This window comes from Ascaphus truei, chromosome 2 (assembly GCF_040206685.1).
Source record: "Ascaphus truei isolate aAscTru1 chromosome 2, aAscTru1.hap1, whole genome shotgun sequence".
Taxonomy (NCBI): Eukaryota; Metazoa; Chordata; class Amphibia; order Anura; family Ascaphidae; genus Ascaphus; species Ascaphus truei.
In genome coordinates, this window is record NC_134484.1 from 23,846,810 (window position 1) to 23,867,051 (window position 20,242).

Consider the following 20,242-nt stretch of genomic DNA (forward strand, 5'->3'; position numbering starts at 1 on the left):
ACCATATTTAAAAATGTACTGTATATAATCTCGGACTTTCTGAACAGCTGCCACATCCTGCGAGGTTTTGTATACTGTAAAAGATTTGTTGGGCCAATAAAATGTGTAATTCTACAGTACCTATTTTTCTTTATTTTCATGATATAAGGTTCAGTAGCAATACTGCTATTTTTATACATATGTAGCAAGTTACATTGTTCCCTCTGGTGTGACATACAATGGGAATAGAGCGTATATGTTGTTAACATTGCCATTGAATGCTATGGAAACTGTGATATTCTTGGCTATACTTGGATATTTTGTATTATCTAGTGGAATATTATTCTATATATTTTTATTGAGTGCCTGTAATACTGTACATCACAGCACAACTGAAACAGTCTGCGGAGAATCTCACAGCCGCCACCAGTCTAAGTTCTTTCTAAACTAAAGCTGTCTCACATTTTAATCTGGTCTGTAACTGTTAAATACGCCTTTAATATATATTATCTTTACCTGTGCATGCAATGTCTTGTATATAATGTATAACCATGCTCACTTTGGGCCTCATGCAGAGAGCAGCGCTAACAGGAAAAGCGGCATTTTTGGGCGAAATCTGCCTTTAGAAAGGCAGGTAATGGCGAGTGTAGAAAAAAGCGCCATTTTTTTTTTTTTTTTTAAATCTCGCCGCTCGGCTGGCGAGAACCTAAATCTCGCCAGGTTTTAAAATGGCCATATTCAGAAAGGCGCGATCGCCATCTAGCGGCTGATTGCGCCATTAAACTGGAGTTAAATTCGACAATTAGCCCCGCCAACAAAAGTTGGCAGGAAACTGGAGCTCGGCGGCCAGAGGGAGAAGGGGAAAAAAAACGCGATTTTTTTTTTTACACGTTTAAACAGCGCGCATCTCTCCCTTTCAAACTCACCACACTCATACATGCTATTAATTGCAGATTTCGCCCCTTTCTGAATAAAGAGAAAAAAACACACCATTAAAGGTACAATTTATTCCCCTCGCCAATTTTTCCCAGCGCTGCTCTCTGCATGAGGCCCTTAGTAACTATGTATTTGTAACCATGCATTTGTCATTATTACTCTGCGCCCAGGACATACTTGAAAACAAGAGGTAACGCTCAATGTATTACTTCCTGGTAAAACATTATATACATAAATATTGATATGCAAGATTAAAATAATGTTGTGCTATAATTACTCTTACAAGTGCCATAGTAAAGGTAATCTGTAAGTATATATTGTATAAAACAACAAGTACATTTTGTTTTCTTGTTAATATGTTTTACAGATGATCCTGGACCATACTCAGCATCAGTGTATGATAATACTGTCTACAGCCAGATATTTCAGATTCTGTACAGGAATGAAGATATTGTAATTAATGATCTCATGACATTTAAGGTGCACCTGCTCCTGGATGGTGAAAGGGTGTGTATAAAGTGCAACTTTTGCCTTTTCAAGTACTGCTTATTTTTAAAATGCTTACACTGTCATAAACAATGTCGTTAAAATCATAACTAAAATGCATTTGACATTAAAAAAAAGCTGGGCCACAATTTCATATAATTTTATGAGATGCCAGGCAGGTGGTGTTTAGAGACGGCTACTGTATCTCACTGTACCAGATTAAAATGGTTAAACATTCCTAGGTAAGGAAATATAGTTACTGCTAATAACCCAATTAAGGGGCCTATTCACTAAACTTCGGTACGTTCAGTGCATTGCCGAGTGGGTTTGCATGTTCTTGCCGCACTGTAAGAAATGTGTGTTACAACGGTATTCACTAAGAACAATCACAAGTTTTTATAGTGCGGTAAAAAAATGCCTACTTTGTGTGTTTATTTTTGTGTTTATACACAACTTTGTGTGTTTATTTTTCCCCCCGATACTTATCACACTACTTGTGTTTGCTTAACCTGAAATTTCATGAAAGCAGCCTGCAAGAGCTGCACGCAGAGAGCTGGATGACCCTGCACAGCCCTTACATGCGATTGCAAGGCCTCGTTCAGGGTGCAGGCTTCGGAGGGAGGGCGTGCTGCCGTAGGACACAATGTATTCAAATTGAATACTGGTTGTCAGGATAGCAGCTGTCCTGTCTCCGAAGTACGGAGTTGATGCTGGCTACAGTTTCAATAAACAAAAAATTCGTTTTTTTGAAGCTGCAGCAGCGTCACTGGGACCTCGGCAGCCAATGAAATCATTCTTGAGAATGATTTCAAGACTGCAACTTGGATCCCTAACCTGCCGTCTGTAGCCCCGGCCCCTCCCCCTCAACTCCTGAAAAAGTATGCTGGGGAGGATGAACACACATCGCCCAGCAGACTGGCGCCTTCCCTCCCGAACGCCCACCCTCCAACTCCTGACTCCGGCACCCTGAACGAGGCCCAATGTTCTAATGTTAATTTTAATAACACAGTATTGAAGCAGGGGGTCTCCTGAGCTGAGCCACATTCATTTCAGCCTCGGTTACCCCCTGATTCCCGAGTTACAGGCCCCAGTGACGTGGGAATTTAAACAATGCAGGGAGGTACCCCATACCGGGGCCTGTAACTCGGGAAAGCAGAGGGGTCCCCGAGGCAGAATTGAATGCAGTTCAGCTCAGGAAACCCCCTGCTTCAATAAAATTAATATTAATATTACCTTAGCGGTTATTGCAAGGAAATTGGCTTTAATTTTATTTTTATTCCATAGGATTGAATCTTGGGGTCTCTGTAGCTGAAATGAATATGCGCGTAAGCTCCGGAGACCCCCGTAATCCCCCAGATTCAACCCTATGCAGTAAAAAGAAAAGAAACTCCTTGATATGCAAATTACGATTCAGATCTCGCCCCCATTTAGATTGTGAGAAAAGAATGTGAGGTTTTATAGTACGATATGCATATCGGAGTTTAGTGCGAGTTTGGGCATTTTTTCAGCTACCGCACTACGTGTTATAGCCAGAGCATTATTGCTCGTTAAAAAGCCATTTTAGTTTGATATTGCCCTGTTTTTGAAGCTTTGTGAATAGCTACACCTGCAATATCGCTCTAAAATGGCATCTTTAGTGTGTTAATGTACTTATCGAAGTTTAGTGAATAGGCCCCTAAGAATGGTATTGGTATTCGCAGAATGTGCGAATTCTGCAATGTTTGGCATTAATGCGTGTGGCGAGTTAGAATTGGAGAGATGCGCGCTGCAGAAATGTGTAAAAAAAAATCGCGCATTTTTTTTCCCCTTTCCTATAGGTGGCGAGCTCCATGTAATTGCCAACTTTTCTTGGCGAGGCAAATACTAGCAAATCGCGCCATTTTCTAGCGGCTGTTCGCGGCTCTCTGCATTAGGATATTTTTAAAACTGGCGAGATGTAGGTTCTCGCCAGCCGCGCGGCGAGATTTTGAAAACGAAAAAAAAAAATGGCGCGTTTTCCGTAACTCGCCATTTTCGGCAGTTTTCTGCACGAATTTCCCCCAAAAATGGCGAGATTTGAAATAGCGCTGCTCTCTGCATGAGACCTGCTCAAATGTAAAAATCTTTCACAGAATTTAAAGTTGATTTCCTCATTCAGACACTAACCTGCACACTTAATGCTTCTGCTCTCCCCTGTCACCACGAAAAGCACATTAATGTGTGAGTGCCACATTGTAGTTTTCAATTTTTTTTAGTAAAAAGAATCCTGCACTTTGATATGTATTTCTTTACTGTTTCTTGAAAGTTTACTGGCTAGAAGTCGGTAGGTTATTTTGATGCTGCTAACATGTGCGGAAGAATCTGACACCCATTTCTACATTGACTTTTAGGACTGTTCATTGTTACATTTTTTCAAGTTAATTTTAGTCTGGTTTTGTCACATTTTATATTGGATCGCCGAGTAGTTATTTATTATTTATGTATTTCTATTTGTGTGTGGTGGTTTAACATGCATACACACATATCATTCCTTTATCATCATTGCTTCCTAACTTATATTTCAACATGTGGGTTAATGTGCCACACAAGTTTAACATTTACACTCATGAATTATAAATACTGTATTTTAAATACCTGCCGAAATGTCTGTGCTGGCAAAGCAATACCTAACTACACAATTCTCAACATTGTTTTAGCATTAATTAAACATGCAGTTATTTGTTTCCCTTATCTGAAGCTGGAAACACGCCATTAAGCATGGTATCTATGGCAACTGAGAAACGTGTGGTGTTTGAAAAATTCACTCTTGTTCTGACCCTCTAATTCAGTACTTTTAAGAAACAATGCAAGCAAAGTGAACAATTGTGGTGTCTGTTCCTGTTTGACTTACCATATCCACATTACTTGTTTTAATTGGTTTGTAGCTAAATTAATTTACCTAGGTAAACTTATACACTCATTATACTGTATACTTAATTTACTATATATACAATACTACAGCTCAGCCCCGTTATAACGCGCTTCGTTACAATGCGGATCCGCTTATAACGCGATGCAAGCGTGGCTCCCAATTTTCATATTTAGGAATATTTTACAGCACACTTATTGGTATCTTAAATACTTTATTGTACAATGCATACAATAGTACAGTATTTCTAACGCGATCCGCTTATAACGCAATGTGATTCTTTGGACCCCAAGCACAGCGTTATAAGGGGGTTGGGCTGTATATATATTATATATATATATATATATATATATATATATATATATATATATATTATATACAGTCATATATATACCTTTGAATACTCTTCAACATTTACTTAGTACATTTGTTTCTCGTACAATTAGAAATATAATGCTCCCTAAGTTCCATGAAACTCTATATTAAAGAGAAGACAATCTCCATAATGTTAATCATTAAAATGTTCTCAATGCACAAACAGGGTCGTACTGTATGTATCAAAAGCACACAAGGAGTGAAAGACATTTCATACAAAAGAACTGTACGGTGTACAGATAAATATAGAGATTCATTCAAAAGTCTCAAGTTGCAATGCTAAAAAGATGAATAGAAAATTCATATTTTCTAATAAAAAAAAACTAGGAAGTAATATTAAAAAGCTGAACAGGCGTGCTGCGTCTGCGGGCTACTTGACATAACCACAATGTGTATATCATTGTGATCACGTCAAGTAGCCCGCAGACGCAGCACGCCTGTTCTGCTTTTTAATATTACTTCCTAGTTTTTTTGAAGTGAAACTTCTTTAGTGGCACCTCATTCCTAATGGGACAAAAATGGATTGTGGGGATAGAAAATGAAATGGATGTGACGTCAAAGTGCTGACGTCACAGTGCTGGCAGTTGAGGCCAGGCTGTGTTCTGGCAGCTCCTAACCATTTTTGTTCCCCCCCCAAACGGTCCTCCCCACCCGCTCAACATTTACTCGCCGCCACAGCTCCTAACGAGCACTGCTCCCCCCACCCGCCGGCGCCGCTCCCCCTCAAAATTTAATTGCCGCCACTCCCTGCTGACCTCCCCCGGCCGAGGCATGGAACGGGGGGGGGGGTGGGTGGTTTGAGTGCACTGCGTTCCCCACAGCACCATCAGAAGGGGATTGCTGCAGCGCTCCCCTCGAAGCCAGCTCCCGCTGACGATGACGCGCTGCCCCCCTTCCCCCGCCGACACTGCCTCTGCCCACGCAGCACTTCCGGAGGGGGGGAGGGGCCCTTTATTAAGGTATCTGCCCCTCACATATGCTGGGCCTGGTGCGGCCGCATCTCGCCGGGGGTGGGGAGGAGGAGAGACTCAGGCAGAGCCGCCACGGGTCCACAGCTCTGCCTGCTTATGAGGGGGGAGGAGAGGCCAAGACAGAGCCGCCGCGGGTCCGCAGCTCTGCCTGGGGTGGGGGGAGTCAGGAGAGAGGGGGCAGGACACAGAAAGAGAGACACACATACACACACATATACATATATACACACACACACACACACACACACACACACACACACACACACACACACACACACACACACACTGACTGACGCACATACACACACACACTGACTGACACACACACACACACACACACTGACACCCATACACACACTGACTGACACACATACACACACACTGACTGACACACACACATACACACACACACTGACTGACACACTGACTGACACACACACTGACTGATACGCACGCACACTGAGTGACACATGCACACACTGACTGACACACATGCACGCACTGACACACTGACTGACACACATGCACACACTGACTGACACACATACACACACTGACTGAGACACATACATACTCTCTGACTGACACACATACATACACAAACACACATACATACTCTCTGACTGACACAAATACATACTCTCTGACTGACACACATACTCTCTGACTGACACACATACATACTCTGACTGACACACATACATACTATCTGATTGACACACATACATAGTCACTGACTGACACATACACTGACTGACACATGTGTGCCGAGCACGCGCATTATAAGTCAATTTCTGTGACAAAAGTCAAAGAAGTTTCACTTACTACTGTATGCGTGTGCACAGCACACACAGCTTTTTTTTTTATTAGAAAATGTTCATTTTCTATTATTTTTTTTAGCATAAAAAAAACAAACAGTTATATGGCATAGCAGCGGACTTTACCCTACTATAACTGTTTGTTTTTTTCATATACAGAGAAGGAGAAAAATCTCAGACTTGCTTGGAAATGTTCAGTTTGTAGTTTATTATATATAAGCTGATGCCTGCTACATTACACAGCACAGCCTGGGTTAAAGTGCAAAGCCAGCAAACCTACTCACAGACAGCTATTTCAACCTTTTTGGTCTTGTCAGTATGAGGCAGGTTATACTCGCTATGCAATTTGAAGCTGGGATAGGTTTTACCACACATTGCATACTGTAAGTTATGGGAGGTAAAAAATAAACAATAAAAGAAAAAGAGGGATTTAAAGTTATTTCTTTGTTTTTTTTTAATACATTAAATCCATTTCAGTTTACAAAACTATAGAAGAATGTTACAAATGTAATATAAATATCTTTATGTAAATATCTAAAAGTAAATCTCTATGTGCACTAATTCCATTTACATTCAATTGTCAGCACAAATAGGCATATTCTTATCAAGCTTCTGGATCATTACATCAAATACTTTTGTCCCCTCTGTTCAATGTAATATGTAAGTTAAGCCCTGATTAAAAATAGAAAAAAAGAATGGCTACAGACGCACAATCTGATACACTCTGATGTCCTAAAGTAGGGGTGCACAAACTGGGGGGCGCAAGACTTTCCAGGGGGTGGAAGGCGCGGCGGTTATATTGAAGTTAGAGAATGTGACAACAAAAGTTTGCATCTGCTTTTTCCTGGGATTTTATTGTTTCTCCATGTTACCTTTAAACTGCAATATGCCCATTTTAGAGCTTGATTTTAATTACTGTACGTTAAGGTAAAATGAAAATCTCCTGTATATCTGCACCACACACATGGAAATGTGACAAATATCAGAGGTTATCTTTAGCAAGATATAGGTGGCTGGCTATGTACTGTACGATCTGTCTCTTTGTATCTCTTAACTTCACATAAATATAATGTAACAGTTTATATATTGCCCTCTTTAAAGAAGATAAAGGGGTAGTCTTTAAAACATTGTTAGCTGAATATACTTATGAAGTAATAAATGTAAAATAAACAAACCCACACTAATGTGGATAAATAATCAGGTAGGGAAAAAATGTAAAGGAAGAGGCAGGCGTTCACATTGTTAAAGTCAGAAGGACAGAGGCATCATCAGAATTATAACGTATGGCTCAGTTTAATGCAGATGTAGTGACTTTATTTAAGAAGTGAGTTAGATCACAACGAGGACATTACAGACCTGCAAGCCTGACATCAATAGTGGGGAAGTTATTTGAAGGTTTATTAGGAGATTATATGCAGGAAAACATTTTGAATAACAAAATTATTAATAATCGTCAACATGGATTTATGAGAGATATTGCTCTAATAACAAATAAATAGAGACGGGCAATACCGTATGTTTAGATTTTGCCTCAATCCAATTTGTTTTATTCTGGTTTGCGATTATGAAGAATATAGTACTGTATGTGAATTTAATTACACAGCCATAATGTGTATCTGACAAAATGCTTCCCATTTATTTAAATTATGGGCTACACATACTTGGCAAAATAAACAATGGCATTGATGCACAAACTGCTAAATGGGAGATGCTTTAATCTCTCTTACCCTTGCATGTTGGTTAAATATATGTTAAGCAAATAACAGAATTGCAGGTCAAATAATGTTTTTATTTAACTTATAACCTTAATAATATTCGGTCTGCAAACATTTGACACAGTTTCATTTGAGAAACTTAGTAGACTTAGAGAATACAGAAGGTATACGTTGTTATATATACTACTAGCTGTTGAATAATACAATGTTGATATGATATAGTTAACATTGGGGAGATTGCGTTTCTAAATGTTTTTTTTTTTAGGTAGAAGATGCATTGAGTGAAGTAGATTTTCAGCTTAAGTTGGATCTCCACTTTACTGCAATTGAACAACAGTAAGTAACGTTCCTTTCTTAATACTATTTTCTTTTACTTGTTTATAGAATTTCACACTGTACAGCATACCAAGGATGACATTAACTAAAATAAATACATTCTCTGGTGTTGTTTCTATTGTGGTTTTTAAACCGATGGCGGCAGTTGGGAATGGAACAAACAATGGTGAAGTTTCTGAGGTCCGAGGTAGTATAGAATTACAGGTATCCTCACCAGAAGTTTCTAATGTAGGTGTGTACTGCTGTGGCTGCCGATGGTGCTAATCCTAAAGGAAGGTTCTACAAAGTTGTATGACTTTGGAACAACTAAACACCAATGCGAAATACATGCATTAATGAATTATATTTTGTTACATTTTTAATGCCAGGCCTAATACAGGAAGTCATATTTTTATTTTAACAGTTGGTCATTGTTTTCAGTGTTTCCCATTAAAGCAGCACTCCTCCATTTTTTATACTGTAGTTATATGATTGAAGCAGGGTGTCCCCTGCTTTCCGAGATACATACCTCTGTAAGGGGTGCTGGTAGCTGGGCTGTGTGGGGCTTTCGAAATGGCAGCTTAAATGTCCTGCGTCACGTGGTCAAATAGAAAGCTGTGACATCATCCCTTGTTGCTTCCTATTGGGCCATGTGATCAGCACCGTTAAACATGTTGGGCTGAGCACTAAGGAGGTAAGTATCCAGGGAAGCAGCTAAAACTACATATTTATTATATTACTATACATCTTGGGGAGATTATAAACTTCTGAGGAAGCTCAGATTTTATGCAACAAAAGACAAAAATAGCCATAAATACTTCAATGTTATTATTCTCGTGAGTAAGAATAATTTAGTTAAACCCTTTGGCCAAAGCGTTATAAGCCTGCAGCCATTTCACAGCATGACCACTATGCAGGTCCTAACACTACCTGTGAGTATTCTTATTTACCTCTACAGTGGATGGAGAATGGTCTCAGTAGATCTGTCCTGCACAGGTCCATGGAAAAAGCTGCTACTTAAAAAGTGGGGATGGTGAGCTTAAACCCAGAGAGGAAGGGCCACTAACCTCCAACCAACTGATAACAGTTGAAAATGTATTAAATTAAAATGAATGAAAATGAATGAACGCACATTCCCTGCAAGCTCTAACTCCAGAACCCACGGTTCTGGGGTTAGAGCTTGCAGGGACTGTGTGTTCATCAATCTCAGACTTTGAATGAAATGTGTAAGGTGGATAGAATAGATAGACTGAACTGGTTAGAGGTGTCCGCTCCTTCTTTGTACATCTCCACACACACACGAGAACGCAACTCGTCCTGCGTTGAGACTGGAGGACAAGAGAGCCGGCATTCATAGCAGTGGCACCTCCGGACGCCCTGTCTTCAGACCCTGGGTGGTCTATATGCTTTTATTATCTGTGAGCATGTGAGTGCCCTTTCACTGCTCAAACCTGTATTTTAACCTTATAAAACATTATTTGCTCTATGTTTAGGACTCTATTTCCTACACATATCCTACTTCAGTAATTGATTCTGCAGGTGTCCACATGTGTTGGAAAAATGTTTGATATTTTCATATACCACGTGAATGGAAAATTCATAGCTTTTTGGATTTTTTCATATATCTTTATATTATTGGTTTGTACTATGTATATTTTTTCAGTTTTTTCACATGTACCTTGAGAAAGTTTGCACTTTGGATCTGTTGCTATATCACTATATCGATGTGGGAAAACATCTCTTCAAAAAAGATGCATCTTTCCCAAGAATTAAATTGTTTTGCATACATTTTTCATATTACTTGTATTTGTCCCATTAGAGAACTTTTGGTAAATAAAATACATTTTGTGTCAGGGATATGATGTACTGTACAAGTCAGGTACTGCTGTTCATTTGCAAACATGTTTGTAAACAACATCAATACTTTCTAACATATGTTAACATTTCTTCCAGGCTAAAAGACATTTCAGCGGTACCCTTGATCAGCAGTCGTACTTTAGGTCTTCATTTTCACCCGAGAAGAGGTTTACACCACCATGTTCCTGTCATGTTCGACTATTTCCACTTGTCGGTGATCTCTGTTACTGTGCATGCTTCACTGGTGGCCTTACATCAACCGCTTTTAAGGTAAAAAGTGTACACATCCACATCTGTCTAAACTCTCTTCGAGCATAAGGTTTTTTGTTCAAATAAATCTATACAGTAAGACAGGTGCACTGCCTGCAAATACATTGTAGTAATGTTAATGTTATTGTTATGCCTCAAGAAATTGTCTTTGCAACTTTGGCAATAATATCCCTTACTAAATAATGTCACTAAAAATGTCATGTACTAAATTGCATTTTTACACATAGATTATGGTAACATTCTTAATAATAATAATAATAATAATAATAATAATAATAATAATAATAGAAACATATCAGAATAATAAATATCAGTGCAATATCTGGAAGCAGAACTTAAAGATTAAAGATATCCTATAATAAACAATACTAAAGAATAATTGGTTAGTTTATAATGATGAAGTGCATTTGATGATCACTACTAAAATATTAAAAGGGATTATCACAGTTGTTAATTGTTACACAAAGCATTGTTCTGGAGTAAAACCAGATGAATACAAATATTTGTTATGGTTGTGTTCTTTCCCCTGGTTTTTGTTTAAAGCCAGCTGTAATGCTAAGAAATGTGTACTGTATATTGCTAGAAGGGATCAGACTGAAACATAGTACTTTTATTGAGTGATAATATGCACTTTTGATGTGTTTATTAAAAAAAAATTGGATCACTGTTTTTTGAAGCAAAAGAAATTAAACTACATGTTAGCCCTGATGTAGTAAGAAATAAGATACACTTCGAAAGTTTTTTTAATAACATTATAAGGTTTGTAACCTTCCATAATCTGTTGATTATAGTAGCCAGTATGTTAAAAAAATATCAAGAAAATGTGGTCAAAACATGTCAGGAGATCACTCAATCTGTATTTGTTTGAGGGAAATCTTCAGCTATAAATCAAAACCATTGTACACTTGTCAGTGAATTAGTGAGTTAGTATTATATTTATGGCTATAATTATTAGAAGATAAATACAAATGCATTTGTAATCTCAAAATCAGACTCTTAAAGATTACCCGCTAAATTGAATACATATTTTCAGCTGAACTGAGTTTCAACTATCCACAGTGCTTAGTTACTGCAGTGATGAAAGTCTTCACTTGCCAGAGAGCCAATTGGAGCACAGCAGCTTCTCATCACTTCATAGTAAAAAAAAAACAGTCCCATTCATATGTCAATATATGTACATCCCCCTTCTTACCTCCGGTGGGGAGATCATCTACGTTGCTCAGGAGAAGCAGCAAAGTTGCGCCATCCATGTTGTGGTTGGCGCAACCACTTAGACTATGCAATGCGTGGTGCGGCGGTCATCTTGGGTTTGGCGCTGCCGGAAGGAGCCTGGAACGAGTGAGGTAGTGTCAGGGGAGCCAGTCAAGCTCCTGGACAGGGCCCAAAGCATCCACCCCTAGGCCCCAGGTAGTTCACCTTAGTAAAGTGTGCAGGGCCGGCCATATAGTTAAGGAGCTTCCTGTAGTTAGTGAGTGCAGCGGAGCAGGATCAGAGCACAGAGCATCTTCCTCTGCAGTCAGTGGAGAAAATGGTATTATGGGGCCTCAGTACTCAAGACTACCCCATAGATGGAGTGATCCGAGTGAGGTTTCACATGCCGCAACTCAATACGAATATAACTCATCATATGGAAGTATGATGTCATAGCCGTGCCCCCGACATGCACCCCTACACGCGCAACTAGGAGGACACGCACCCCTACGCATGCAACTAGGAGGACATGCACCCCTACGCGCGCAACTAGGACATGCACCCCTACGTGTGCAACTAGGAGGACACGCACCCCTACGCGCGCAACTAGGAGGACACGCACCCCTACACGTGCAACTAGGACACGCACCCCTACGCGCGCAACTAGGAGGACACGCACCCCTACGCGCGCAACTAGGAGGACATGCACCCCTACGCGTGCAACTAGGAGGACACGCACCCCTACGCGTGCAACTAGGAGGACATGCACCCCTACGCGCGCAACTAGGAGGACACGCACCCCTACGCGCGCAACTAGGAGGACACGCACCCCTACGCGTGCAACTAGGAGGACATGCACCCCTACGCGTGCAACTAGGAGGACATGCACCCCTACGCGCGCAACTAGGAGGACACACACCCCTACGCGTGCAACTAGGAGGACACGCACCCCTACGCGTGCAACTAGAACACGCACCCCTACGCGTGCAACTAGGAGGACATGCACCCCTACGCGTGCAACTAGGAGGACATGCACCCCTACGCGTGCAACTAGGAGGACACGCACCCCTACGCGTGCAACTAGGAGGACATGCACCCCTACGTGCGCAACTAGGACACGCACCCCTACGCGCGCAACTAGGACACGCACCCCTACGCGTGCAACTAGGAGGACATGCACCCCTACGCGTGCAACTAGGAGGACATGCACCCCTACGCGCGCAACTAGGAGGACACACACCCCTACGCGTGCAACTAGGAGGACACGCACCCTTACGCGTGCAACTAGAACACGCACCCCTACGTGTGCAACTAGGAGGACATGCACCCCTACGCGTGCAACTAGGACATGCACCCTACGCGCGCAACTAGAACACGCACCCCTACGCGTGCAACTAGGAGGACATGCACCCCTACGCGTGCAACTAGGAGGACACGCACCCCTACGCGCGCAACTAGGAGGACACGCACCCCTACGCGTGCAACTAGGAGGACATGCACCCCTACGCGTGCAACTAGGAGGACATGCACCCCTACGCGCGCAACTAGGAGGACACACACCCCTACGCGTGCAACTAGGAGGACACGCACCCCTACGCGTGCAACTAGAACACGCACCCCTACGCGTGCAACTAGGAGGACATGCACCCCTACGCGTGCAACTAGGAGGACATGCACCCCTACGCGTGCAACTAGGAGGACACGCACCCCTACGCGTGCAACTAGGAGGACATGCACCCCTACGTGCGCAACTAGGACACGCACCCCTACGCGCGCAACTAGGACACGCACCCCTACGCGTGCAACTAGGAGGACATGCACCCCTACGCGTGCAACTAGGAGGACATGCACCCCTACGCGCGCAACTAGGAGGACACACACCCCTACGCGTGCAACTAGGAGGACACGCACCCCTACGCGTGCAACTAGAACACGCACCCCTACGTGTGCAACTAGGAGGACATGCACCCCTACGTGTGCAACTAGGAGGACATGCACCCTACGCGCGCAACTAGAACACGCACCCCTACTCGTGCAACTAGGAGGACATGCACCCCTACGCGTGCAACTAGGAGGACATGCACCCCTACGCGTGCAACTAGGAGGACACGCACCCCTACACGCGCAACTAGGAGGACACGCACCCCTACGCATGCAACTAGGAGGACACGCACCCCTACGCATGCAACTAGGAGGACACACACCCCTACGCATGCAACTAGGAGGACACGCACCACTACGCGTGCAACTAGGACACGCACCCCTACGCGCGCAACTAGGAGGACACGCACCCCTACGCATGCAACTAGGAGGACACGCACCCCTACGTGTGCAACTAGGACACGCACCCCTACGCATGCAACTAGGAGGACACGCACCCCTACGCATGCAACTAGGAGGACACGCACCCCTACGCGTGCAACTAGGAGGACACGCACCCCTACGCATGCAACTAGGAGGACACGCACCCCTACGCGTGCAACTAGGAGGACACAAATCCCCCTAGCAAAATGAGCATCGAGTATGAGCGCGCTCTCATTCAGCCTGGCCGCAGCCTAACGCTGGTGACTGAGGAGCAAACAGTTTAAAAGATAACCAAAAGAGGACACATAACCTCATCACATACTGTATATGCATATTATATACATCTAAATCACATACTGTATATGCATATTATATACATCTAAATCACATACTGTATATGCATATTACTGTATATACATCTAAATCACATACTGTACCAGCCTACTATGGACCTAAAGAAAAGGGAGGCGCTCATTATGATCATTGAATATCTATACATCCCTGAGCATTTATTGTCATTATCCATTAGGATTCATGTTGCTAGAATATCAGTTCCTGGTCACCCCCTCTACTTTGTACCAAGAAATACTCCAATCTCCAGAAAAAAAAAACCTATTTATATGGATCCCTATTATTGAACTATTTGAAATATTTTATCATCCTTAGTTCATAATGCTGATCTCTGATTCAAACCTCTGTTCTATAATCCATTGGTTCATCTTTCTAAGGCCTAGCTACACAGAGGTCTGTTATCACAATCATTAAAAGGCATTATTTTCCCTGAGGTTAATGCATATCCGCAAAGTTACATTTATGTAATTATGTTCCCTACCTGATTAATATCAATAATTAAATCTGAAAGAATCGATTTCAAGTCCCGAAATTTAGATGTAAAGGTCATAATAAAGTCATTTGTTTTCAACCAAGCGCCAAAAAAAAAGGTGAAAACTTTTTTCATCGCTTTTCCATAATATATAATAACACCCTCTATATATTACGCTGGGAGGGGATGCACTGCATATGTTTATATCGATATGAATACAACTATTATTTTACTATGAAGTAATAAAATTAAGATTTTCTTTTTAAGACTGTGGGCTTTTTTCTTGCAAGCTGAAACATTGATAACCTTGTAACTAGTGATGTGCATGCAGCTAGAATAAAATCGATCACCAGTCTGAAATCTCTATTCCCTTCGCCAATTCTTAAGTGTCTGAAGGTGAACCCTGTACTGTATTTCACATTCAGTGAGTCTGGCTATAAGATGAACAGATTAAACAACTAATCCAAGAAATCTAAATTCAATTAATTTTTTTTAATTAAAAATACATGTGAACATTATGGAACCATTTTCAAAATAGTCATTTGCAATTTAAAATAAATAAATAAAAGCGTTGAGGTCTTAACTTGCAGAAGTCTCTGCCTCATTTTACAAAGCTATGTTAAGAAACTGTTAGAAGTGGACCAGAAATACTGTATCTCTAGTGCAGGAGTGGACAACTTTCTCCTCAAGGCCCACCACCAACGGATCAGGTTTAATGATATCCTTGCTTCCACATAGGTGACTCCGTTATTGACATTGAGCCACCTATGCTGAAGCTGGGATATCCTGAAAACCTGACCAGTTGGTGGCCCTTGAGGACTGGAGTTGGCCACTCTTGGTCTAGTGTTGGGAATGCTCAATCATACAGTATGCTCACCCTCCTTGTTCTGTTACTTAAAATCATATGACAATTAAAATAATATTATCTAGACTTTCTATGCTAATAATTACACCAAAGGACTTGTAGTATACTTATTTTTTCCAATTGTTTTGCAGTTTTGCTCGTCCAGTGAAAGGATCCTGGTTAGGAAAAAGTAGTCAAGAAACGGGGTCAGACCAATCAAGTGTTTCCTTAGAGAATCTGGTGTTCGGAGCTGCATACTGTAAGCAGCCTTCTTCAGAGGTAAGGGAACAATGTGCTAGTACTTACCTTTGGGTAATTGTATTTACATTGCAGAAGAAATCATTAAAATATGGTAGAAACTAATGGTTTTAATTTAAGTAAAGGTATTAGTAGAGATGGGCAAAACATTTTTGGCGGATTTGGATCGGCCACTTACTTTGGTCCACAGATCGATCGCAAAAAAGGGCCATTTCCCCTTTTCCGGATTTTTTTGTTTCTTATTGACAATCCAATCCACGGATTGGTCAAATCCAGCATTGGATTGTATCCAATTGCAGTTTCTGATTAATGCGCACGGATTGATATTACGCCGCGGAACAAATTTTGAATGGAAAGCTCAGGAAATTCCGCAAAATGGATTTTGACAGTTTCGCCCATCTCTAGGTATTAACCCGTTTGTTGCCAGAAGAGTAGCGGAAGCGTGAGCAACATATCGCAGACCTTACTGGCAGAAAAGGAATTGAGGCATCTATTTCCCAAAGTCTGCAGACAATATCTTAGTATTTGTTTTCTATTTTGTATTATGAACTAACGTCATGTTTTCATTATGATCTGTAAGACATAGCGGAGTCCATTAAACATGTCTAGCTTCCTATCATTTTGTTTTCTTGTATACAGCAGTAGAAAGATGTATTTTCAGAGTAATAGCAAGGGAGGACTGAGAAGTGGTCTCTCTTTCACAATGAATTAGCCTTCTCATGTATAATCTGAGACGAGGACAGAGGACCTTGTACACACCTTCATATCTCAGCAACAGACGGTGCTCTATGACGGGCAAGATGAAACAATGAACAAGGAAAGACAAAGTAGCAGACCCAGTGCTAATAATATAAATATATTGTGTCACTTGGGCTAGACTGGGTTTCTGTGTGGGATTCATTAAATGTTGATGCAAGATTTTGTATGGATTTGAGTGGCAGTTAACGTTTGATCTGGGTGCCATACCCAATATCGCAGATTTGTACATCCCAAATGGATTTGTTTCATACTCTGTTACCTATAAGTATTGATAATGAAAGAGGTACCTATGAAACCAGTGGACTTATGAGAAAGTGATAATACAGTATATTTCAGATATCTGGAGCTAACAGAGTGCTGTCTGCCAAACTATTGTTGCATACTATGTTACTGTACATATTGAATGCTTGTAAATATTAGAAATGTAATGTTACAATTACAAAATAAAGCATTACGAATTATTGTAATTACATTACAGTAGTTCAAAATCTGTAAAAGATACTGCATATTGGGGGCTATTTACTAAAGTCTTCTGGCTGTAAATGTGGAGCAAAATCAATGCAAAAAAATGGCACCAGATTTATTCAAGGAAATAATTCCATGACATGCTGTTTCATGCACTGATTTTGGCCCAGTTTTGCAGCCAGGAGTAAAGAGACGCCATTATGTTCCATGCAGCTACCTTGTAGACCCTTGCAAATCGTTTGTCCGTAACAAGGAAAACATATTTGTTGTATTGGTGAAGTACAGTAGTCTTCACAGTTAGACTTTGCTGGCATTTGCAATCAACATTACAGTGGATATTATGTTTAACAGGATTAGATAAGTGAAATGCTTTTGCATGTGGGAAATCATAGTTCTTGCAAGAAATATTGTACTGTAGTAACATTTACAGGCAGATTCATGAAAACACTGTACAAATCATTGTGCATAAACAACTGTTTGTTGAAAAGAACATTTTTCCTGCAATCCACTATATTTCACATAATGGGGTCATGTATCAAAGACTCCCAACTGTAAAACCATGGAAATTCAAGTCCATGGTCATTGACTTGAGGAATCTGCAATTGACATGTAAACTAAAATGTATTTAATGCTTAAACACCGGTAATTATGTAACATTAACAGCAACAACAACAAAATCAAACATGAAGATAAAACCTTCCCTACCTGGCACATTTACTATGAAAGGGAACTGCTTCCTTTGTCCTAAAACCAAAACAACAATATACAGTGTCATCTTAACAGCCTAGGGTCACACAGGGAGCACATTACTCTGGTTTTCAGGCTTTTAACTTCCTAGACTGTCTGTTTGCTCATTTTGCCTTCTGTCTGTCAGGGGGGAAATAGTGCATGAAGTGGTCAGCCCTTCATAACCTCTGTTTGTCACAGGTTGAAATAAAGCAGGTTTCTGCTTGAAACAGCTACTTGTAAAACCTGGGGTGGATCTGCTATTTTTCTGTAATCAATTTAAAATAAGGTAAAACAAAACAATGTAACAAGAATAGCCTGCCGCTCAACCCAATTGAAATAGTAGTGAATGTAAAGATGAGGCAGTGCATGAGGGATGGGAGGGATGTATGTACAAAAAACTTTGTGAATCCCACTAGGGGTCACAAAAAAAGAGTCCCTCAGATTGCACTCATGCCTATGTGATATGTTGTTTAAGCCATAATAGCTCAGAGTGTCATACTCAAATGAATGTATAATCACGACTATAAGAACTAAAGATAGCTCTGGGAGACCCTACTAGGTATGTACAATAATACAATTTTATTAACATATATGTAATATTTAACAAACAAAGTGAAACATAATATACAATATGAATAAAATCCCCTCAGTGAAGTAGGACCATATACTGTATGTGGTGTCAATGGTATATTAAGGTCTGTAGTAGCCCTATAAAGTAGCCTAGGGTGTATCTCAAGATGCCCAGAGCTGTCCCATAGTTAGTAACACTAATAGCAAAAATCATGCATATATAGTAGTGACAGCGGCACTAACAACCTAATTTAAAGTATTACCATAGAAATAACCACTATATGAAGGAATAGGCAGAGATGATATATAATATATTATAGGCTAAAGGTATGAGCTGTGGTGAATTTAGTATATTCTATAAATGTATAGTAACACACACTGCTAAAACAAAAGCAATCACTATAATGCAACAGTAACATCCAAGCAGATAGTGTAACCGGCAAACCAAAGCAGGACTCTTCCATTGCTGTGATAATACACATAGGCTGTCAGCTGTGTTCTTTATGTTCTCGTGTCAACACTGAGAGCCCGCAGTTGTAGTGTAAGGCTAAGGCCCCGGTCACGACGCTGTAACGCGCACCCGTGCTTTTGGCGGCGCGTTCAGCCGATTCCCCGGTCTGCAGCTCACTGCAGGAGCAGAGACCGGGGGGGGCGTGGCGGAGGAGTGATGGGGGCGCGGCCATGACTTCACCCGGCAGGTTCGCCCTCATTGGCTGAACCGCCGGGGGGCGTGCCTAATCGCTCGACACGAGTCCTGCTCTCAATTCTATTGAGAGGAGGAGTAGCTCTCACGCGAGCTCTGCGGCCCCCCCTCGCAGCGGGCCCGGCGCCATTGCGGGGAGGGCTCTCGTGCGCGCGGATTCAGCATTCCGTTGGTGGATTCTTAAGAATCTACCAACGGATTGTTGAATCCGTGGATTGGATTCTAAAAATCCATCAACTAATTGTGGAATCAGCTGAGTGTTTTATTTATTTATAAAATGTTTTACCAGGAAATAATACATTGAGAGTTACCTCTCGTTTTCAAGTATGTCCTGGGCATAGAGTTATGATGACAAAAAATACATGGTTACAAATACAGTTACATAAGTGAACAGGGTATACATTATATGCAAGACATAGCATGCAGAGTTAGAGATAATATATATATATATATATATGTATATATATATTGTAGACGTATGTAGCAGTTACAGAACAGGTTAAAATGTGAGACAGCTTTAGTTTTGAAAGAACTTAAACTGGTGGAGGCTGTGAGAGTCTCCAGTAGATTGTTCCAGTTTTGGGGTGCACGGTAAGAGAAGGAGGAACAGCCGGATACTTTGCTGGACCTTGGGACCATGAACAGTCTTTTGGAGTCAGATCTCAGATGATAAGTGTTGCATGTTGTGGGGCTGAGAGCTTGATCAGATAGACGGTTAGCTTGCCCAGAAAGTATTTGAAGACAAGACAGGAAAAATTGACTTTGCGCCTAGACTCAAGTGATGACCAATCTAGTTCTTTAAGCATTTCACAGTGATGTGTGTTGTAATTGCATTGGAAAACAAAATGGCATATTGAATTGTAGAGGGTATCAAGTTTGCTAATGTGGGTTTTTGGTGCCGAGCCGTATACTATGTCCCCATAGTCGATAATTGGCATTAGCATCTGCTGTGCGATACGCTTTCTGACTAGCAGACTTAGGGAGGAT

General features: G+C 41.2%; 1 protein-coding gene across 2 annotated transcripts in view; it reads left to right on the forward strand.

Moving 5' to 3' along the window:
* FAM135B (family with sequence similarity 135 member B) overlaps nt 1-20,242 on the forward strand; it is a 240,963-nt gene that overhangs the window by 135,468 nt on the left and 85,253 nt on the right. For both annotated transcript variants that reach the window (XM_075581807.1, XM_075581801.1), the window contains 4 exons: nt 1,283-1,422; nt 8,433-8,503; nt 10,436-10,609; nt 15,924-16,050. In XM_075581807.1, coding sequence (XP_075437922.1) covers nt 1,384-1,422; nt 8,433-8,503; nt 10,436-10,609; nt 15,924-16,050 — 411 coding nt within the window. In that variant the 5' untranslated portion in view covers nt 1,283-1,383. The remainder of the gene's footprint in view (nt 1-1,282; nt 1,423-8,432; nt 8,504-10,435; nt 10,610-15,923; nt 16,051-20,242) is intronic.